Source organism: Trichosurus vulpecula, chromosome 5 (assembly GCF_011100635.1).
Source record: "Trichosurus vulpecula isolate mTriVul1 chromosome 5, mTriVul1.pri, whole genome shotgun sequence".
In the NCBI taxonomy this organism is placed as follows: Eukaryota; Metazoa; Chordata; class Mammalia; order Diprotodontia; family Phalangeridae; genus Trichosurus; species Trichosurus vulpecula.
The window spans coordinates 202767473-202790543 of NC_050577.1; the positions used below are offsets into that span (position 1 = coordinate 202767473).

General features: G+C 37.6%; 1 protein-coding gene and 1 pseudogene across 2 annotated transcripts in view; both read left to right on the forward strand.

Annotated features, from left to right (window-relative positions):
• CCDC77 (coiled-coil domain containing 77) overlaps positions 1–23071 on the forward strand; it is a 41299-nt gene that overhangs the window by 5925 nt on the left and 12303 nt on the right. Inside the window, exons 4-9 of one of the 2 annotated variants that reach the window (XM_036758529.1) lie at positions 2008–2236; positions 2840–2982; positions 3859–3955; positions 5037–5103; positions 6357–6445; positions 7325–7473. In XM_036758529.1, the coding sequence (XP_036614424.1) occupies positions 2008–2236; positions 2840–2982; positions 3859–3955; positions 5037–5103; positions 6357–6445; positions 7325–7473 (774 nt within the window). The remainder of the gene's footprint in view (positions 1–2007; positions 2237–2839; positions 2983–3858; positions 3956–5036; positions 5104–6356; positions 6446–7324; positions 7474–23071) is intronic. The other variant, XM_036758530.1, reaches the window with a different exon arrangement.
• Positions 11486–12439, forward strand: LOC118849613 (annotated as a pseudogene).

Sequence of the window (23071 nt, forward strand, 5' to 3'; positions counted from 1 at the left end):
TGTTTGGAGACTTATTTACTAATTGTGATCTTTTATTAATTAGAACTGTGTTCTAACAGTCATATTTTTGTGATTCTTTTTGTCTTTCAGTGTATTTAACATGGATTTCTTGTAGTTATCATTGTAATCAATTATATAGTTATAGAAAGCACATATAATCTTTTGGTTTTGCTTTCTTTGTTTTACATCATTTAATGTCATTTTTAAATTCTTTATAATTTTCATATGGTACAATAATATTCCAATAAATTTTTGTGTCTGTATCTGTTGTATGCAAGATAATATACCAGGCCTTGGGAATAAATACAAAAACAAAAGTGAAAAAGTCCCTGTATTTCAGGGGTAGCCAAGGGAGGAGAGAGTGTGGAGGAAGAGGAAGGGGAGGTGGTCAACATTGCAAAAGGCTACTGAGACGTCAAGTTAAATATGAAATTGGAAAAGGCTATTGAATTTAGCAGTTAATAGATCATTGGTAACCTTGGAAGGAACAGTTTCCATTGGGTGTTAGGGTGGGAAGCCAGGATGTAAGACTGAGAAAAGAGTGGGAGGTGAGGATATGGAGGCATGTAAAAAATAGATTTTTAAAAAATAGATTTTTTGGGTATCTTTTGCTTTAACATTGCTTAAATTTCCCCTTTTTTTCCCCATCCTCTTCCCTCCCACAGAGATATTCTAACAAAGAATTTGTTTTAAAGAAAAAAGAAACGAAAAAGCTATCCACATTTTGAAAAAAATCTGAAAAAAAAAATATGCCGTGTTCCATACTGTGGATCTCCTACCTCTGCAAAGGAGTTGGGGAAAGAGGAGCTACTCATATTTCTTCTTTGGACCCATTCTTGTTCATTGTAATTTTGCAACATTCACTTTCAGCCGTTTTGTGGTTTTTGTCCTTTCCATTTACATTGTTGTAGTCATTCTGTATACTGCTTCCTTGGTTCTGCTTACTTCATTCTCTATCAGTTTGTGTCTTTCCATTGATCATATTTGTGGTTTCTTACAGCATAACAATATTCCATTGCATCCACATACCACACTTTGTTTAGCCATTCCTCAGTTGATGGGCAGTGGATGATCTTTCTTAGGCCTTGGCTAGACAAGGAAAGGGGAGCTAGGAAGTGCAGTGAATAAAGTGCTGGGCCTGGAAGTCAGGAAGACCACTGTTCAAATTCAGTCTCAGACGATTACTAGCTGTGTGACCCTGGGCAAGTCACTTAACCCTGTCTGCCTAGTTTCCTCATCTGTACAATGAGCTGGAGAAAGAAATGGTAAACCACTCCAGTATCTTTGCCAAGAAAACCCCAAATGGAATCATAAAGAATTGGACTTGACTGCAAGGAAACAGAGATAAAGGATAATAGCTCGAGGGTATGACTTTCAAGTAAAAGTTGTTCATTGCTGAAGGTGACCTGGGCACCTCTGTAGGCAGCAGAGCTGGAGTCAGTGGATTTCATTTTGTTTAGTGCCTACTGTGTGCCAGACACTGTGCAAACAAAATAAAGAACAGGCTCAAAAAGAAAAGACAAGATGGGGTCAAGAGTACAAGGGGAAGCATTGACCTTGGCAAGGAAAAGGGCTGCTTCTTCATCTGAGACTGAAGCGAAGAAGGAAAGAATAGGGAATCATTAAGAGGACTTCTGAGGTGTAGATTAGGGGAAAAGGAGTCTGTGATGGATGTCCTCTATAATTTTTTTAGTGATATCAATATTTTACTTCCAACTCCTTGAAATATTACTTTAGATCCATGGCCAACACAAATAATCTAAAAAACCTCACCTATTTTAAAAGAAAAGTTTTAAGTGTGTTTTAAAAATGGCTGATTAAAAGGGCTATCTCAGATGGAGTTATGGGATTCAGAATTTAAATATTATTCAGCACAAGATTTGTGTGGACTAGTTAATCAAATCTCCATCTTTCAGAATAAATATTAGATTCTAAATATACCAAATTCTAAGAATTCCATAAATATTAACCAACTTCAGTTTTTACTTCTGTGATGATTTCTTTTAGGTTACCAAGCTCCCAGAGCCCTTCTAAACACTGCGCTGCTTCTGGGACAAGATCTCCTACAGATTCAGAGGAGTCAACTCCCCTGCCCTCCATTACTGAGCGCCTAAATTTCATCTGCCCATCCCAAGAACTACTGGAATATTACCGAAGAAAAATACTTGAGTTTGATGAACAAAATGAAGAACTATTGAGAAAACTGGAAAAATATACCCACATGTACAAGGACCAGGTAAGAAAAAGCAATGTAGTCCTCATTCTAATCTTTCTTGCTAAGTTGTTCTTTAAATTATAATTAGAACGTAGATGCCTGTAGGAAGTATCAACTTGTGTCCAGCGTGGGTAGCTATAAAGAATGTTGTATTAAAACATCTTAGTCATACCAAATCCTGGGATATGTACTTCCATAGGATATCCCCCTCCAATGGGAGATGGTGCTAAAAGGTTTTATGTAAGATTCTGACGTTTAATACATTGTTCACATAACCCTTGTATGGAGCAAATTTGATTTAGATGTTCCCTCACGTATTTTATGCCAGCTGATACAAATAGCTCAGGTCCACATTCCTTTTAGAATATTCTGTATTGATAACAGCTACCTCTGAAAACACTCAGAAACTGACTTTCAACACCCTGTGGCATGGTGGCTAATTGACTCACTGAAGTCTCATAAATCATTCCCACAGCATTTAAATATTATGAAGCTTTCTGTACTCTGGAACTGTATTGAATGTTACTATATGAGCTAGATAGGGTTATATTTAGGAAATATTCTCTGTGAAGCTCAGGATCATTTCACCTGCCCTTTTTTTTTTTTTTTTTTTTTTTTTGGTAGCACAAACTGGAGATGGAAATCCAGCAGAGGGAGGAAGAGATTGCTGAGTTACAGAAAGTCTTGAGTGATATGCAGATCTGTCTCTTCCAGGAGCGCGAGCATGTGTTACGCCTGTACTCAGAAAATGACCGGTTAAAAATCAAGTACTGAGCAGAAAAGGGATCATAATATCCTAGAATTCAAAATTAAAAAGCACCCTAGAGATCATCTAGCTCAACCCCTTCTTTTTATAGATGAGAAAACTAAGGCCCAGAAAGTTTAAATGAGTTGCCCAAGGTTATACAAGTAGGGATTTGAATCCAGAACCTCTGTTTCTCAATCTAGTGCACTTTTCCCTCTGCTGGGAGCTAGCAGGGGAGGAGATTTCAAATATGCACTGGACAAAACCAAATTGTTTTTCATCCTTTCTAGTCATACTGTATGACATTGCTTTTACTGATTTAAATCTATGTACATATCTCTTTTCTAATGACAGCTAAGAACACATTTCTGAGTTTTTCCCTCTGAATTCCAATATTCTGTTATCTGAACTTTTATGAGATTAGAGCTGAAGCCTTGTTAGTGGCCTCAGATACTTACTAGCTGTCTGACCCTGGGCAAGTCACTTAACTCCAGTTGCCTCCACCACCACCACCATCACTATGCCCAAAAAAGAAAGAAAGACATATAGGAATATAGTGATATAGATTTTTATATAAATTTGGAATCAGGAGCCCTAGGTTCACAACTAGACTCTAACACTTACTAGCAATGTTACTGGGCAAGTTAACTTTTCTCAGCCTCAGTTTTCTAATTATAAAATTGAAGATAATCCTTGTACAACCTTCTTCATTAGTTAATTGTGGTGAAGAAATTTCTTTGTAAATTTTAATGCAAAATGTAAATGTGAGTAGTTATTATTTCTCACAGTCCTGTAGAAGCAGGCTGACTGTTTCTTTCTGCAAGGGAGAATTCCTCTCAAATGGAAAAGGGTACATGTTCAAGGAACAATTATTGATAATATTCTCTGGTGACTATAGGGAGCTAGAAGACAGAAAAAAAATTCAACATCTTTTGACCTTAGTGGGAACAGATTCTAGAGAAGTAACTTATTTTCACAAGGAGCCTCTACACAAAGTAAGTGACTATTGGGACAGCCTGGTCCCAGAGATTTTTTTGTTTGTTTGTTTATAAGGTTTGGGACTCAAGGTTATAGAAACAACCTAGAGTAATTGAAACAATTGTGACCAAAATCTGTCATGGGTAGAACTGGATGGAGAATTCCATACAAATACCCTTAATCCTCATTTTTATAATAGCTATGTTTTAACTTAAATAATTCATTTGACAAATATTTATTGAACTACTTTTGTAAGGTACTATGCAAATTGTTTTGTCAAGTATATAGAATAAAATAGTCTTTTCCCTAATGGGGTTTATAGTTCATTAAACTAGGAGTTATTAACACTTGCACACATAAAATACAACATTGAATATGAAAGTATAATAAGAGTCATGGTAGATCCTAAGAAGGAAAGATTACTCTCAGCTAAGAGGATCACGGAAAATTTCATGGGATATTCTGGGCTATAGGAGAAGAGTATTCCAGAAATAATAATTTATATGTTCAAAAACACAGATATAATCTAAGTTTTTTTTTAACTTAAGTTTTTTACATATTTTTTATGTTTATAGTTATTATTTCCTTTGGGACTCTCTACCTGGCTAATGTTAAGAGTAAAATTCCTTTTGTCATTTGGGTAGGGAATTTGGAAACTGAGGAGAATTTATCTCTGCTGGTAAGTTTTTGTTCATGGCATATCGGTTTATGTATCAGATGGATTTTTAAAGTTCATTAGAGTAGGAAATCATTCTCTAGTGACATTTTGGCCATGTGATAATTAGATGCCATGTGGAAGTACCAAGAACTCTGTCTTCTTTGAAAGATTAAGAAAGATTAAGATCCTGGCCCACAAAGAGAATAAACAGCATGCCTGAACTCAGGGTGAATCAGGTCCATACTTTGGTATACAAGGAAGTGCAAACCCCAAGCTTTAATTCCTCTGCTTTGCCTGTGGAGTCTCATGCTTAGTTTAGTTCCTTTTACATCTGTGTGCAATGCGGTGAATGTCCTGTGGGGATGATGTTAGATCTTAGGAGTACAGGTTGGAAAGTAAAACGTTTTCTCTAAAGGGAATGTCTCTTTTGATTCTTTCAGGTTACGATTCCCCAACAGACTGCTCGTTTTAAGCAGCCAAATGAACATGAGTTCGCTTCCAAAGCAGGTACCAATGAGCAGACTTTTCTTTGGAATCCAACAGCTAAATGAACATTAAAAAAAATACTATACAATAATAGCTTATTTTTATTTATTTATTTATGCATTCATTCATTTATTTAGTTATTTTGTGGGACAATTAGGGTTAAGTATGTGCCCAGCGTCACACAGCTAATAAGTGTTAAGTGTCTAGGCCGGATTTAAATTTGGGTTCTCCTGACTTCAGGACCAGTGCCACCACACCACTTAGTTGCCCCTTTACAATAATAGTTGATACTGATATTGGTGACCTGGTGGCACTCTTTAAGATTCTGAAGAGCTTTGTAAGCAATTGAAGAAAGATTCAGTTTTGTTCAGTGTGGTTAGTGTTGTATATTGTATTACATTTCTTTTGAAAATTAGTAATCCAAGTGTGATATGTGTGTGTGTATGTATATGGCAGCTCTATTCAACAGATTGTTTAATTAATATGAATATCCTCAAACAACCTGGATAAACCAGCAATTACTAAGAAAATAGATCTAGCTCAGAAGGAGTACTCTGCAACTCAGTGCAGTGTTTGGTAATTGTTAGAAACACTAAGAACTAAGATCTCAGACACTGGAGTGGGTGATGGAAAGCTTTGATGCGATCCTGGAGAAGTGGGCCACCTGGGGCCCAGATACAGGAACAAAGCAAGCTTTTATAAGGTTAATCATTCCTGGTCCTCTCTTCAGAGTTGGGATTGGTCCCAGCTCTTCCAGGTTACAATCTCCTGGATATCGCCATTACGTATTGCTCCTTGACATGATCTCCCTCCCAGTCATGGGACAGATAGTGAGGCTCTAATTTTATGTGGGGTGTGTCAGTTACTATGCATGAAGCTATTAAGCATGCATGCTACAGGTCCAGCTTACCCTTTGTCCTACTTTTGTTTACAGCTTTACTTCTGAGAATTGTTTCTCCTTTTCTTAGTACTCACTTCTAACCACGTGATGCTAGATGTTTCTTTTTGTGGAGGCCAAACTTTATCCCTTTCTAACAGGAATGGAATGGGTATTGTTAATCAGGAGGAGTCCCACAGAGTTCCTTACTATATTTTTAGGGGGAAAATATTGTGATTGCTGTAAAATTTTCTTTTGTCTCCTTTTTCTACTAGACTCTTTTCTGAGATCAGACTGAGCACCTCTGCTTTTCCCTGCTAGAATAAAATGGGTAACTGCTCATCTGGAAGAAAAGCCAAATAAATTAGTTTCCTAACTAATCTGTTTTCTACTGCAGGTACTAAAAGAACCATAGGAAGATCAATAAAAGAGATGCAAGAAAGTCCTGAGAAATACCAAAGAGACAATCAGATACTCGTGCTGCAGGTAGAAAATATCTGTTGTCAGACAACAGCTTCTGACTTCCACAAAATTAAATTGTTGTAATATTTTAAGTACCTGCTTACCATATACAGTTCTCTACTGTTTAATGTAAGATTAAATATAACAGACATAGTTTAAATATTTCAAAACTCCTGCTTCCTGACTGTATAAAGTCCTTCTTTGGGGTACTCTAAGTTCTTAGCCAATATTAAGTGTGAAATTCCTTTGTTATTGGGATAGGGAATATAGAAACTGAGAGGAATGTCCTTCCTGCCAAATTTTTGTACATGATACATCCACTATGTAACAGCTAGGTTTTGAAGTTCCTTAAAATAGTGACTCTTCTTCCAGTGATATTTTGACCATTTGGTGACTGAATGCCACGTGGAACCACAATTCTTTATCTGATTACATTGGAAATCCTGGTCCTGTGAAGGTACTCCAATTGTTTAAGTATTATTTTCCAGCTATAGGTAATGACTACAATTGGACTTGACAGCAAGATCCAGAGAAGGAAGTCATAGAATTATTTGGTTATAAGGTAATTGTTCTCAACCAAAAACACTAAGGAAAGATTCTTTATATTCCCTGCCTAGCTAGAGGGCTCTTAGCTCACAAGGGAATACTAGAACCTCAGGATTAGGAAAAAGTCACTGGCTTTTCCAACAATACAATCTAAACTAATTGTGTACAGTTGATTATTTTGTTGTGTAGTCTGGCCCCAATAAAGGCAATGCAAAGAAAGATCTGTTTAACATTTTTTGCTATTTTGTTAATGTTGCTGCTGATTTTTAATTTTCTTACAGATTTAGCATCTATTACTATAACTAGTTGTAAAGGGGAGTAGAGCTGGTTCTTTTTACCTCTTGTTGATCTGTCTAGGTAGAAGCACTGCAAGCTCAGCTTGAGGAGCAGACCAAGCTTGCCAGAAACCAGGTCGAAGGGCTTATAGAAGACCAACGCATCCATATGGAAGAAGCACGGGTTCAGCATGAGAGAAACCAGGAGAGGATCAAAGTGCTGACAAACAAGTGAGTGCCTAGGAAAAGCTCTACTTCTGTTTTATTTTCCCTGAATAGTTTAAAATTAAACAATTTTGTACTTTATGCTATCGTTTTTGTTATGATGATTATTGTTACTTTGGTATAATAAAGAATCACACAGCTAGGAGTTTCAGAAGGTCATTTTAGCATCATAGATTTAGAACTGAAAGATATTTTCAACATGAACTAGTCCATGCTTCTTCCTTAGCTTCTAATTGGCTCTGTTACAGATATATGTTATACAGCCTCAACTGGGCCCTCGTCAGCAGCAATTCCAAACCTTTGCATCATTCCTCAAACCTTCCATGGTTCCCTCTTTCCCAGTCTTTCAGCATAGAACTTTGCCTCACATTTTATAGAAAAAGCTCCCTCTTCTCCTCTCTTCCTCATTTCGTATCATATGCCTTCTGCCCCTCTGCCCCTTCATCTCTGTTTTATGATTCCTTACCAAGGCTAACCCTTCTGTCTACTCAAGAGATACCATTCCATTTCCACCCTCTCACTTATTTTCAATCTCCGCCTTCTGGCTCATTCCCTACTGCCTACAAATGTGCTCATGTCTCCCCATCTTGAAAAAAACCCTTGCTTAATTCTTCCCCCCACCTCCCTCCAGTCAACTATAGAGGCTTCCTGTTGCCTCTAGAATCAAATACAAAATGTTTTCCTGGCATTCATAGCCCTTCAAAACCTAGGCTCCTACTACATTTCCAGTCTTCTTATACTTTACTCCCCTGCACATAACTGTTCAATCCAGTGACACTGGCCTCCTGGCTGTTCTATGAACAAGATACTCCATGTCTTGGCTCTGAACATTTTCTCTGACTCTCCTCCATGCCTAAAATCCCCACCTCTTCCTTAGGGTAGGGGTCATTCTCAAATAAAGTGAACCATTTTGTTCAGATCAACCTCTTCCAAGCTCACTGTGTTATGTTGCTTTTGCCAATGGCTCTATTTTTAAAGTAGTTATATTCAGCTTGTAGTCCATGGGAAAGTGGGAGGTGCATAATGAAATCGAGTCAACAATATGTAGATAAAGTGATGCCAGGCTTGTAAAGCAAATATGTTGTAAACATTATTTCCTAGTTTTAAAAGAAAGAAACAACAGCTTATCCCCAAGTTCCCATACAGTCTATCACTCTTTGTCCCAATGTTTTCTGCTAACTATTTTGTAAAAGTAGATTCTATTTTCCCATAGGAACGGTGTCACAATTGTTTGTATTTGTGACCAAAGATCTGGCTTGAGATGCATCATGTATATAGTAATTATAAATCATAATACCTTAGAGTTATATGTAACAGAACAGTGATACTTATAACTAGCAAAGAGCTCTTCAGTTTTACAAAACTTCTTCTTATATATCATCTCATTTAATTCTAACTGTGAATCCATACAAGTAGTATTATAAATAATGTCATGAAAGCAAAGATACAATAATTGTAAATCTCTTGTCCTATCAATAGGAGGGAAATGTGCTAATTGCTACTATATGTGCTATTTTCCTTTTTAATATGTTCCAATCCTATACTGGTTTGCTTCTACCAATAGTAGTGTCTTGTAAAGAAGTTGTATTCAACTTGTGGTCAGCTATCGTCCTCAGATGGTTTTTTTCTTTTTTATATGTACTTTTTTTCCATTGCGATCCTGTATTTGTATTTTGGCATTTTCCTTAACCTTGTACTTTTTCTTATTCAATTTTTAATGTTACTTTTTTTTTTTCTAAATTTAAACACTTCTCAAAAGGCCTTTCTATACACACAGCAAAATAAAAAAAGAATTACCTATTTGAAACAGAGTATTTCATTTTGCTTGCTTTTTTAAAAAGTATATTATAATTCTCTCCCTATCTGTACTTCCTTCTGAACTTCCCTCTGTTGTTTGAATCTTAAGAAATATTTCAGTGGCTCTTCCTTTTTTAGCATCACTATTGCTAACTCTTCCTTTCTCTTAAAAAATCCCTCCCTACCCATTAAAAACCTAAAGAAGGGGGCAGGGAAGAAACTGTAAAAATAAGCATCGTCAAACAAAACAAATCTGAATAAAATATCTGTGGCCAAAAATGTATGTCTTTGCACCTTGAGTCCATCACCTCTTTGTCAGGAGAGGTAAATAATAGGCTTCTTTTAGAAACTTGATTGGCAATTGCTTTGATTAATGCTTAAGTCTTTTAAAAATGTTTTTCTTTACAGAGTTGTCCTTGTGTAAATATTCTTTCTGGTTCTAATCATTTCACTTTGCATTAATTCATGCTACCTAGAATTCTTTAAAACCATTTTGTCATTTCATACAGCACAATAATATTCTATTATATTCATATTCCACCGTGTGTTTATTCCCTAATTCATAAAGACCCCACTACAATTCTAGTTTTTTGCTTTTCTTCCTTCTGCCCTTTGAATCCCTTCTTCTGGATCAGGAAGTTTGTTTTGCTTGTGACTATTGCCTCCTAGATATTATCCTCCCTTTTAACTACCCCTCTCCCTTCCCTGCTTGTTTACTTGTTGAATGTTGTTTGTGTGTTCAACCCTCTTTCATTTGTTTTGATAAGAGTGAGCTTCATCTGAAGTGGTGCCCCCCACACTTCTTCCATACTCTTCCCTCCCACCTCAGTGAAGAGATCTAGCAAGTTCTACCCCCTTTTTCCAGTTTTCTATATTAGAGTATTTCTTTTATCCTCTCCTCCTTCCTTCCTTAAAATCCTCACAATGGAACAGCCAATCCACCCCTAAAGTTCTTAAGGGACACACTTATTTCTTCTCCCCCTATTATAATGTTAGCATTGCCTCATTATACAATCCCTTCCAATTGCTTAAATAAATTTTCCTTTTTAGGTTTCTTTGGACTTTTGTGTTTGCTTTTCAGAGTACCTATTTAGCTCTAGTCTTTGCATCAGCGTGCTTAAAAGTCCTCAATTCTAAAGTGTTCTACTTTAAAGGTAAATTTGTTTGCTTGTAGCATTATATCAGATTTACAGGAAAGTTATTCTTAATTGTAACCTTGTATCTTTTACCTTTTAAACTGTTGTATTCTAAGATCTCCTGTAGTTTATCTTAGAAGTTACCAGGACTTTTGTAATCCTGACTGTGGTTCCTTGGTGTGTGTAGTGTCTTCCTGTGTTGATCTGGATTTGGGCTAGGACACAACTGGGACTTTTTGTTTTGGGGTTTCTTTTGGGAGGTGATCAGTGGATTCTTTCTGTCTTCACTTTGCCCTCTGATTCTAATAGATCTGGGCAGTTTTTATTTATGATTTCTTGAAATACAGAGTCCTTTTTTAAAAAATTATAGTTAAATTGTAGTCTTAAATCATTTCTCCTTGAGCTGTTTTCTAGGTCATTAGATTCCTTATGATCTTTTCAGTCTTTTGATTCTGTTCTAATAGCTCTTGCATTCTGATGGAGTTACTGATTGCTCTTTGGTCTATTCTAGTTTTCAAGGGGTCAGTTATTTGGGTAAGGTTTACTATTCTTCTAAACTCTCCTTCCATTCTTTTCTCTGGAGCTTTTATTTCTTATTTTATTCCTTACTTCACATTTACTAAGTGGAAAATTGATTTTTTTTCCCTATAATTCCCTGCTCACAGTTGTTAAAGTTACTTGTTCCTTCTTTTTTGGAATATCTAGGTCTACAGTAATTTTTAATATGGCCAGGTGCTTTCTTTGATTTATTCATCTCTTCAGCTTTAATTCCTGTACTAAAACTTTGTTCCAGGTCAAGTTCACCCTCTCTAGCTCTTTTGGGTGGGGTGCTGGACTATGCTTGGTCTTGCTCTGGGTCCCATGTATTTCTTGTGTTGACCTCTACCTCCTGGGTTGGGGCTACCCTGGATCTTTGGGGCTCAGAGTATTGAATCCTCAGGTCATCTGTGGCAGACATTTTCAAGTTGGGGTCTGTGAATTTGTTTTTAAAAAATATTTTGATAGAGCCTTCCCAGGGGCAAGAGTGCTCCCAGATCCCATGATGCATCACGTGCCCTGTCACACAGAGCAGCAGGTTTCAGCTCAGCAGGTCTTTTATGTTTGTTGAAATGTCTACGGTTTTATCTGCTTCAGTGGTTCGTGTACAGGATGGATTACTGCTTTCTGTTACTACTGATTATGAACAAAGCACAGAAGTGCAGGAATGCAGAAAGTATTTTAAATTATTCTCAAAGAAACTTGGTCAACTTCCTGATAGATGTATACTGAAAACTGGATGATATAATATTAATTTTATTAGCTCCCTGGGAGTGAGTCACATGATGCTGTGTACTGAAAATTGCCCAAATGTCTTGGCTTTCTCTTTCCTGGATGAGCTTCAGAAGGAATTCATCAGTATTTGCAATATGATGAAGACAAATACTGCTGTCAGACCATACTGTTTTCATTGACTTTCCTTCATTTGAAGGACCAAGCCTCAATATAACAATTCCTGGTCTTTTTCAACAAAGACAAAACTTTCTGACATGCAAACAGAAATCAAGCCGAGACCACCTTATCAAGTTTCCATATGTGAAATGGGATCAGCCAATGGATTCACATCTTCATTTTCTGTGGAATGAGAAAGTGCTAGTTAGATTTCTTTTGCTCACCAGTAATTGGAGCCAGTGACTCTGCCAGGGATTGTGGTATTTATTCTTAGTCTCTTACGTGGGACTCTGAATTTAATTCAAGGCTTTGATGCCATAGAAAGTCTTCCAGAATGGTGGTGAGAATTTCATTTATGTCATTGCATTTTTCCTTGGAACAGCAGCTTATCTATACCTGTGCTGTTTGCTCATCTACTGCACTGACTGGAGGAATATAAGAATCTTTCTTGACTTTTGGCTTATTTTGTCTATGCAACATGTTATCTATCTGAACTCTACAACCTCTGGCAGATTTTCTTTAATATGACGGTGGGAGTATTTGTCCAGAGTATATATATCCAGATCTGGCTAAGGCAACCCCAGGGCAAGTTCCCTGATTAGAATGTCTAAAGCAAGCCCAACATTTGCCTGCATCAGCTGCCTGGAAGGGTAAAGAGAGCCTCCTACTTGTGAGTGAAGATTTCCACCAGACCAGACATGAGAAGCTTTATTTTTCTTCCTTTCTCCACTTTTCTTTTTGTTGTTTGAAAACAATACAACTCACCTCTGAGTATTCCTGCCATGGAAGTCTTCCAAAAGTCTTTGAAAACATTACTGGCTAAGGGATCATCATCACACAGAAAATAGGCTTCCTTTTTGCTCTGCTAACTTGTGGAAGGACAAAGTAAATTTGGAAGATACTAGTAGCAAGTAGCATATAAGCCTTATTGAAAAATGCAGTGAAAATATGAATATAATACTAGGTCTCCAAGCCAAGTATGAACCATTACCAATGTTGATTTTTGCCTCTGTGAGGCAGTAATGTAGATTAAATAAAAAGATGCTATGGCATGCTGGCAAACTTATATTTGAATTGAAAAAGTTGTTACTAAATGTCAGACTGTTTAATTATACAGTAATGGGAACATGCATTTGTTTATCTAAGAGTGATCTTTTTTTATTGGTTTTTTTAAGGTTTTCTCTTGAGTCCTTAACCCTAGAAACCACCTAATTATGAAGATGATGCTGGCAGTCTCACCTAGGTGGGAACTTTAGAAATATTTGAGGTGACAGTGATCTTTAGAAACTATTTGTGTGTAATTTTGGAAGTGACCATTACTAACAAGTGGCATTTGCATTTACTATAAGGCAGAAAGTTCATCTATCTATCTAGAACTGTTATTACCTTTAAGTGCGTATAGAGGTAAGCCATTAACTATCTCAGTAGCCCTCCTGATAAAATTATAAAAGATGTTCAAGTGTTTTGAAAGTCAGCATTGTTAATCCAGGCATAAACAAAAGCTGCCTACACTTATAAAATCCTTGAGACATCAATCCTGCTTTTGGCAGCTATATTCATTAGTGTGTTATTTTTTAAAAATGAAACCAAAATTTCCAAGCAGAAAATTTTAAGTTAGCAGCAGCCTGAGATAGCAGGAGGAATACTGGAATGGGAGTCAGGAAACTCATATTCAAATCCTGGCTCTGCTGCTCACTGATCTTTGGCAACTCACTGCCTCTCTAGGTTTATTTATTCATTTGTAAAATGGGGAGAAGGTTGGATGCTAGAATTTCCAAGGTTCCTTTCATTTCTAACATTTTATAATTTTGTGGAATTTGGCATCATTGAAAAATCGTGGACTAATACTGTTAGAAAGAAGCTGAGGATGGGGCAGCTAGGTGGTGCAGTGAGTAGAGCACTGGCCCTGGAGTCAGGAGGACCTGAGTTCAAATCCAGTCTCAGACACTTGACACATGTACTAGCTGTGTGACCTTGGGCAAGTCACTTAACCCCAATTGCCTTGCCAAAAAAAAAAAACAAAACAAAGAAAGAAGCTGAGGAAATACCAAGACACATAGGGAAATTTATCATTGTGTCCCTTTGTATGTGATGTTAAACTTTTATAGGTATCCACCCAAACATTTTTACTATATGCATATAATATACATTACAACATAAACCTTGATTAATCAGAACTTTTTTGGTACAGTTGGTTTCTAAGAGGAAGAAGCAAAAGGAAAGAAAAGCTGTTATCAGGCATTTATTTGAATTTGAAAAAACAATAGAGGGTAGGTGCTAGTGTCAGTACATATGTATCAGCAAGGCAAGAATAATGTTATAGATGATAATTGTCAAAATGCCTGTGTGGTTCTATATCACAAAGTATATGAGATTCTCCACATAGAAGGTAGAAGAAGTAAACCATTTATTCAGACACCAGAGAGCCATATCCCATAAGCCATCTGCCCAATCCATCAAAGCAGCAAAGAATTAATATCACAGCATGGAGCCTCGTCATCCCAAAACCTCTCTGCCTCCTGCTGGGGCCTTCCCACAAAACAATCAGAACTTATGGTACAGCTATCACAGGTCAGCTCTCTTTCCCTCACCTGTGTCATAACTGCTCTCTCAGCATTTCCTGTGACACAACTTCCTTTTCCTCTCAGCAAGTTCCTCCCACCACATGTGACTTAGGCTTCCTGACGTAAGCAGGTCACAAGTCCTATTAATGGGTGGGAAAGATCTTCAGATCTTAATTGCTATTATAACATATTCTACCCTGTCTCTTACAACTACATGATTGTACAAGAAGAATTGATGTTCAGAATCATGACCCTGATGCACTACAAGATCATAAATCATCAAAGAAAGAGGATATGATATTCATGGAATATATGGATTAATAAGGCTTTCAACCACTTCAATAAGGATTTTCAACAATAATTGAAACAAAGATGTTTAAAAGTTTTATTTATGTGAGAAAGGTTTTGTTCCCTTTTTCATCCACCAGTACCCAAAATCACGTTTTATATACCTAACATTCTTGCTTCTGCCAAATTGGGGATGGTTTGTTGACTAGGTTTCTGTGAATCCTTGAGGGAAAATAAATTTTTGCCAAAAATACAGAGAAATCCTGGACTTTTGAATAGTCGTATTAATTATCCCATAGTTTTTTATACTACTTTTTGCTTTTAAGAACAATTTCTATTATATCATCTTCACACTACTAGGTGTGATATGGAAGATAGTTATTCTTTGTCCAGATTGTATAGAAGAGGAAACTGAGGTACAAAAAAGTTGTATGACTTACCGAAGGTCCTCCTAACTAAGCCAGTATTAGAGTTTGTATCTCAGGTTCTCAGGACTCTTTCCACTACGATGGGAATCATAGATGTTGTATTCACACAATATAGCTTTTCTTGGTAAGAACTAGAGAGTTTAGCCAGGAGTGGGGAACCTGTAGCCTTGAGACCATATGCAGGCTTCTAGGTCCTGGGGTGTGGCCTTTTGACTGAGTCCAAGCTTTACAGAAAAAAATCCTTTGATTGAGGGGATTTGTTCTATGAACTTGAGGACCTAGAGGGCCACATGTGACCTTGAGGCCTCAGGTTCCCCAAACCTTGCAACAACAATGCTGCTTGCAACTGCTGTGGAGGTGAAAGGCCATCACAAGACCAACAACAAGAGCACACAGGAGGGCTGCTAGCACAGATTCTTTGATTTGCTTTTCTAAGGAAAGCAACTTTAAGGGGTTAACAATCTCACTTTAATTAAACATACATATATCATTCACTTAGTTCAAGAGAAAAAGTCAGTACCCTGAACTTCAGGGCAAATACAAACAGAAACTATATAAACAGAGCGAAATAACACAAATCAGCAGACAGGTTCTATCTGTCCATAGCAATACATACACAGTTACCAGAAAGAGAAGCAACAACATCTGGGTTTTTCAAAGCCGGGGGTGTGGTGGCGGGGGCAGGGTGGTGACAGCTGTTAACAGCTACCCAGAGTCTCATGTGGCCAAATCACCAACACTCTTCCAATGAGTGAAAGCCCCAAAAGTAAACTGTCAACCTCAGAGCTTATATACCCTTCTCAGGGTCAGAGGGTGTTGCAACCATGCAACTCAAAGCCTCCTGAACTAGGCTTTCTTGTTTCTTAAGCAGGTCATCAAAGACTCTTGATTCAGTCAAAGAAACAAAAGTAAGACTCATCAAAGGCACTTGATTACCTCAGTGCTGAGAAGCAGTCAAACAAAAAACAGCAGTCCCACTTTGCTTGCCATTACATTTGAAAGGCAAAACTCAAAGGTACTTGATTACCTTAGCATTCCACAAGAGAAGACAGTAAACAAATCCTACCCTTCTTACCTTTACACCCCTGAAGACCTTTTGATAGCAATGAATCCACACTTCCTTCTGCCAAGTATTGGTGTGTTTTTTCCTAATGTAAGGTGTTATGAGGATCTCTTTGTCAAGATAATTTGTGCTGTCATGGCACAAATATTCTTATTTTCCATAAACCTGAAAATAATATAACTTATTTGCCCAATAGAGCTGTGTCTTGATTGCTCCAAAATGTCAGCACTCAGAGATTTTCATTTCTGGTCTTCCATGTGTTTATAGTAAGCTCCATCCTCTTAACTAGAACTCCTCTTTCTGTGCTAGAAACGGGTATAATGGAATTTGAAGATCTGCTTCCTATAAATACTGTTGCTTTGAGGCCCAGAATATTTTTCTTCAGTTTTGAAGTTTTGCTATGATATAAAATGAATGTACCATCTCCAGGTTAATGCAAAATAGGAATGTTTATCACAGTTTTTAAATATGTGAAATGTTAATAGCTACAGCAGGGCTGTCCAACCTTAGGTTTTTAATTGAAACAATAGACAATATATTTTGATTTGCCATTTTAGTGAGAGCTCTGCGGTAGCTCAGCTTGGTTTACTAAAGCATTTATGTAAATTTCTATGCTTGTAGGCAAGCTGCATAAATCACACTGTGGGCTGCATGCAGCCCACAGGCCACATTTTGGACAGCCCCGAGCTACAGGATTGAAGGCCTTAGCTCAGTTAACTCCTTTAGAGGAATACATCAGATCAGAGCCCCATTTCTATTACGCTTAGCAAGGCAATAATCACAATATAGATGATAATTATCAAAATGCCTATGTGGTTCTGTATCACAAAATATATGAGACTCTCCGCATAGAAGGTAGAAGAAGTAAAAAGTAGAAGTAAATTTGGGCACTGTAGATCTCATAACCAGTATTTCACATTGTCTTCTATTTTTTCATTCTTTTGGTTCTGTTTTATAATATCTTGATTTCTTATAAAGTCATTAGCTTCCACTTGTTCCATTCTAATTTTTAAGGTAGTATTTTTTTTCAGTGGTCTTTTGTACCTCCTTTTCCATTTGGCTAATTCTGCCTTTCAAGGCAGTCTTCTCCTCATCAGCTTTTTGGAGCTGTTTTGTCATTTGAGTTAGTCTATCTTTTAAGGTGTTATTTTCTTCAGTATTTTTTTGGGTCTCCTTTAGCAAGTCATTGACTTGTTTTGCTGATTTTGTTGCATCACTCTCATTTCTCTTCCTAATTTTTCCTCTACTTCTCTTACTTACTTTTCTACATCCTTTTTGAGCTCTTCCATGGCCTGAGACCAATTCATACTTTTCTTGGAGGCTTTTGATGTAGGCTCTGTGACTTTGTTGACTTCTTCTGGCTGTATGTTTTGATCTTCTTTGTGACCAAAAAAAGATTCTATAGTCTGAGTCCTTTTGCTCTGCCTGGCTATGTTCCCAGCCAACTACTTGACCCTTGAGCTTTTTGTCAGGGTGTGACTACTTGTAGAATAGAGAGTATTTTGTCCCAAGCTTTAGGGCCCTTGTGCTTCTGTTTTCAGAGCTACTTCTACATAGCAAGCTCTGCCACAGCAGCACTCCTCCTCCCCCAAGAACTGCCAGCCAGGAGTCTGACCCAGATCCAAGGAGGGCAAAGCAAGAGAACCCTGCCTCTGCTCCAGCAAAATGCTCCCAGCAATCCCACTCTGATCCACCGCTTGATTCCTCCCACCACGTGGGCCTGGGGCCCAAAGCAGCTGCAGCTGGAGCTCTGGAAGCAGCCGCCGCAGCTTCCTGTTGCTGCTACTGCTGCTGCTGCACCACCTTTGCCGCCCCAGGGCTGAGGCCACACCATGTACTTCTCTCACTTAGATCCAGCAGTTTTCCCACTGACCTGCTAAGTTGTCTTTGGCATTTGTGGGTTGAGAAGTCTAGTAACTGCTGCAGCTCAGTGATTCATGGCCCTAAGGCCTGTTCCACCCAATCTATTCCCAGCCTGGTGGTTCCTGGCACAGTCCATGTGGGGCTCCGCTCCACTTCCAGTACGGTGCAATAGACCCTTCCTAGTGACCAGGCAGTCCTGGGCTGGAGACCTGCTTCCCTCTGTTATTTCTTGGGTTCTGTAGCTCTGGAATTTGTTCAGAGCCAATTTTTACAAAAGTTTGGAGGGATTTGGGGGAGACCTTAAGCCATTCCCTGTTTTCCAGCCACCATCTTGGCTTTGCCAGGAAAGCAGTTTTTATCCATCCTCTACTCCATATGCATTAGTAACATCCCTGATAACTTGTTCTGGATGGTAGGTACTGAGTATACAACCATACTGTCTTATACTTGTTCTTTTTGGCTATTTAAAACCTCCTTCTGTTGACCTAGAAGTAGTTTTGTGTTCTGTGGGAGAAGAATGACATTATTGTAGAAATTGTCTCCACTATACACAAACTGTAGACGTATAGCCCCGCTCTAGAGACAAAATTCTCTAAAACTTTGTTATTTATGACTATGCTGTTGCTTTCGTTTTTTTCCCATAGTCTTTTTTTGTTTGTTTTTTCCACTTAATAGTATTTATTTTTTCTAATTACATGCAAAGATAGTTTGCAACATTCACTTTTACAAGATTTTGAGTTCCAAATTCCTCAAGGTGGCATGCAATCTGATATAGGATGTATGTGTACCATATTAAACATATCATATTAAACATTTCTACTCTAGTCATGTTGTGAAAGAAGAATCAGAACAAAAGAGAAAAACCACAAGAAAGAAAAAAAAATAGTATGCTTCGATCTGCATTCAGATTCTATAGTTCTTTCTATGGATGTGGAAATCATTTTCCATTATGAGTCCCTTGGAATTGTCTTAGGTCATTATTGTTAAGTCTGTCAAAGTTGGTCATCACACAGTGTTGCTGTTACTATGTACAGTGTTCTCCTAGTTCTGCTTACTTCACTCAGCATCAGTTTGTGTAAGTCTTTTCAGGTTTTTCTGAAATCCACCTGCTCATCATTTCTTATGGAACAACAACTTTTTAGACCATTCCCCAATTGATGGGCAGCCCTTCAATTTCCAGTTCTTTGCCCCCACAAAAAAAAGCTGCTATAAATATTTTTGTACATGTTCATCCTTTTCCCTTTTTTTATGATTTCTTTGGGATATAGACCTAGCAATGGTATTACTGTTTCCCATAGTCTTTAGGAGATTGTAATTTTCCTGTTTCCAAATATAGTAAGCATGTCACCAACATATCAAAGGTGGAGTTTAAATTTATTTTACCATGCTGGCTTAAAAGTTGAAATAGATCTCCTGATCATTAAAAAAATTGTTTTTATAAATGCATTTCAATATAATTGGCTTCCTTTGTAATTCTACACATATTATTTTGTGCATTTAAAAATATTCTGATTAGGGATCCATATTCCTGTTAAAGGGACCCATAATGCAAAGAAAGATTAAGAACTCTTATTCTGTTGCATCTTAGGACAGGGTGCTAGCCCTTCAGAGTTCCTTTGGTTCCTAGCACTCCCTGGGCTTTCTGACTTTGGTAAATCTTTTTTTCAGGGGGACTATAAGTATTATAGAAGTTCACTCAGCATGGTATGTAGTCAATAAAGAACTAACCTCAGAGTCAGGAGGACCTTATCCTTATATAAGTTCTGTATTATTTCTCATTGCCACCTCCAGACTCACCCACTACCATTCTCACTCAGAAGCCTCTCCTCCTTTAGGGTTCATTTAGTCCATATTTATCATCACATTAAAATTCTGATAGCTTGTAGCTGTCAACCTTCAGAACACTCCCCTTTCCTCAGTGAGTTTAGTGTCTTGATCACTGTATTTCTTTCCATCTTAACTTAATGCCTTCTTACTAGACTTATTGGTACATCCTCAAACACTTGACTTTCCACTTCTTCAGCTTACTTGTTTCCCATGACTTACTCCTCCATTCCACCTCAGCTACACACAGAAATGTTTATACCCTGGATCTTACCATCACCCACAAGTGTTCTACTTCCACATTCACGAATTCTGAAATTCCTTTATCTGACCATAATCTTTTGTCATTCCACCTTTCACTTTGCCTAACAACCCTACCCATGATCTTTGTCCTCACTGTGACCTCCAGTCCCTCTATCCCTCACTTTTTTCCCAAACTATCACCCTATCACTGGCTATCTCTCAGTTCAGATCTCCATTCTCTCTTGAGTCTCTTGCCACCTCCTATGGCTGACCTTGCTCTGCCAAGCCTTGGAGTACTCCTACCAGCTACTGCCTTTGCTTCTGCTTATATGCTGCTTGAACAAAGCAGGAGAAAATCATTAAACCTTGCTGTCTGGGTGCACTACAAATTTGTTACATAATTCCAACTGGGCCCTCTCTGTGACATGGCAGTCCTTTTATACTTCCCTACTCAATTTAGTCACCACAGCAGGTTTTCCAGACCTTTTTGTTCCTTCTCAAACCTCCTGTTTTTCCACCCTCTATGTCTTCGGCTGGAAACCTTTCCTTGCATTTCACTGAAAAAGCTAACACCTTGTCTTACGTTCTTGCCAGGGCAAACCCATCAGTATGCACAAGTGATTCTATTCCTATCTTCTCAGCTGATTGACCTGTCATCCCCACTCTTAAGAATCTCCAGTTGCTCCATAGACTGGCTGCTTCCTTGCTACTTAGAAGCAAGCTCATGTTGTATCCATCCTCAGAACCCTTATAGTGTCTTTCTTTTCTCTGTCAAATGACTAAACTTGAGAAGGCCATTTAAAATTGGCACTTCTACTTCCTTTCCTCTCACTCTCGTCTTAACTCTCTGCAGTCTGGCTTCTGATCTCAACATTAACTGAAACTACTCTCTTCAAAGTTACAATGATTTCTCAGTTGCCAAATCTACTCAGCCTTGACTTCTCTACAGCCTTTGAATTTGTTGATCACCCTCTTCCCCTGGAACTGTGATTCTCTTTCAAGACTGTCTTCTCCCTGTATACTACTTCACTCAGTGATCTCATCAGCTGCCCTGGATTCAATTATCATGACTATGCTGATGATTCTCAGATCTATAGATATAACCTTATTCTTTCTAGGCACCTAGCTAGAAAGGGGGTGCAACTAGGTAGTGAAGTAGATAGAGTACTGGGCTTGGAACCAGGAAGACTCATCTTCTTGAGTTCAAATCTGGCCTCAGAGACTTTATTAGCTGTGTGACCCTGGGCAAGTCACTTAACCCTGTTTGCTTCAGTTTGCCTCATCTGTAAAGTGAGCTGGAGAAGGAAATGGCAAACCACTCCAGTATATTTGCCAAGGAAACCATAAATGGGGTCACAAAGAGTTGGACATGACTGGACAACAACAGAAGCTGGAAAGCTATCTTTTTCATAGCTAGCAATGGATAGAATGCTAGACCTGGAGTCAGGAAGACCTGAGCAGATTGAACTTCAGACACTAGATATGTAACCTTGGGAAAGCCTGCCTCAATTTTCTCAACTGTAAAATGAGGATAATAATATCACCTGTCTCCCAGGGTTATTAGGAAGATCAAATGAGATATTTATAAAGTGTTTAGAATAGTGCCAGGAATATGGGTGCTTAATAAGGGAAAAAAAAAGTAGATTAGAAGAATATGATAAATGTGACTGATAAAACCCTGACATCTAACATATGTCAAGAACCTCAAAATTAACAAAGGCTGTGACCTTCTAGTCTATTATGGTCAAAGTATATAAAAAGACTATTTTCAAAAAAGGAAAGACATTTAATTATCTCTTGAAAAAATAGTCAACCTGAGAAATCTTAGAGATGCAAATTAAAATAACTTGAAGTACCACCTCATACCTATCAAGTTGATGAGAAAATAAAAGCAATGAAATTTAGTAATATTGGGATTGTAGAGAAATAGATTCACTCATTTATTACTGATGAGATTGGAATCTTGTAGAATCTTTTGGAAGTTAATGTGGCAGCATATAGCAAAATTTATCAAAATAATCATATCCTTTGACCTAATATTTCCATTCTGGGGAATATGCACTGAAAATTTGCCCTTAAAAAACCAACAACTATTTCTTTAGATGTTCATAGCAACATTATATGTAATTAGGAAAAAAATGTAAAATCAATCAAAGTGTCCAACAATACAAACAGTTAAACAAATTGCAGTATATTTATTAGGTCCTATAATGCAATTAAAATTGGCATAAAATATGAAGATGTATGGGAAAACCTTTATGAAATATAATGCAGAGAGACCAAAGCAAAACCAGAAGAACAAAGAACCCATTAACTGTAAGCACATAAAAGGAACAGTGAATGGAAGGATCATAAGACAGTGTTAGGACAACTTACAAGATGAATTTCGATATTTGAATATAAAGAGTTATAAAGTAACTGTTCATTTACCAGGATGGTACTGGGGTAAAATATTACTTATAATCATTAAATTAATGTATGAGAATAGTTGATTACTGAAACAAGATGCTGGAAAAGGTAGAGGACAATTGGATAAAGGGTATGGGTAGAGTGATTCACATTAGTAACGATACTTCTTTAATCTGAGGGAAGGAAGAGAGCATGAGTGATGATGCTGAAAAATTTTGAGGAATAGCAACAGGGAGAAGGGAAGGAGCCTTAATCAGTAGTGAAATAGGAGACTAAATCAAATGCTGTAGGTGGGAGTGGTATGAAAGAATGATAAATAGGGTATAGTGGTTGTTGAACAGCAATAAGGGCCCAGCTGGAGTTATTCACACTAATTTATTATTGACTGAAATCTACTGACAGGAGGAAACCTTTAGGCAAAACAGGAGTGATTAGCCAAACATATCATTCTGACTGTTCTAGAGCTGTTACTGGTCCCTTGACACACTTCTATATCTTTCTTTGATTCTCTGTGTCACTTTTGTCTCTCCTCTCAATTTTAGTGTTGGAAAGACCTTAAGA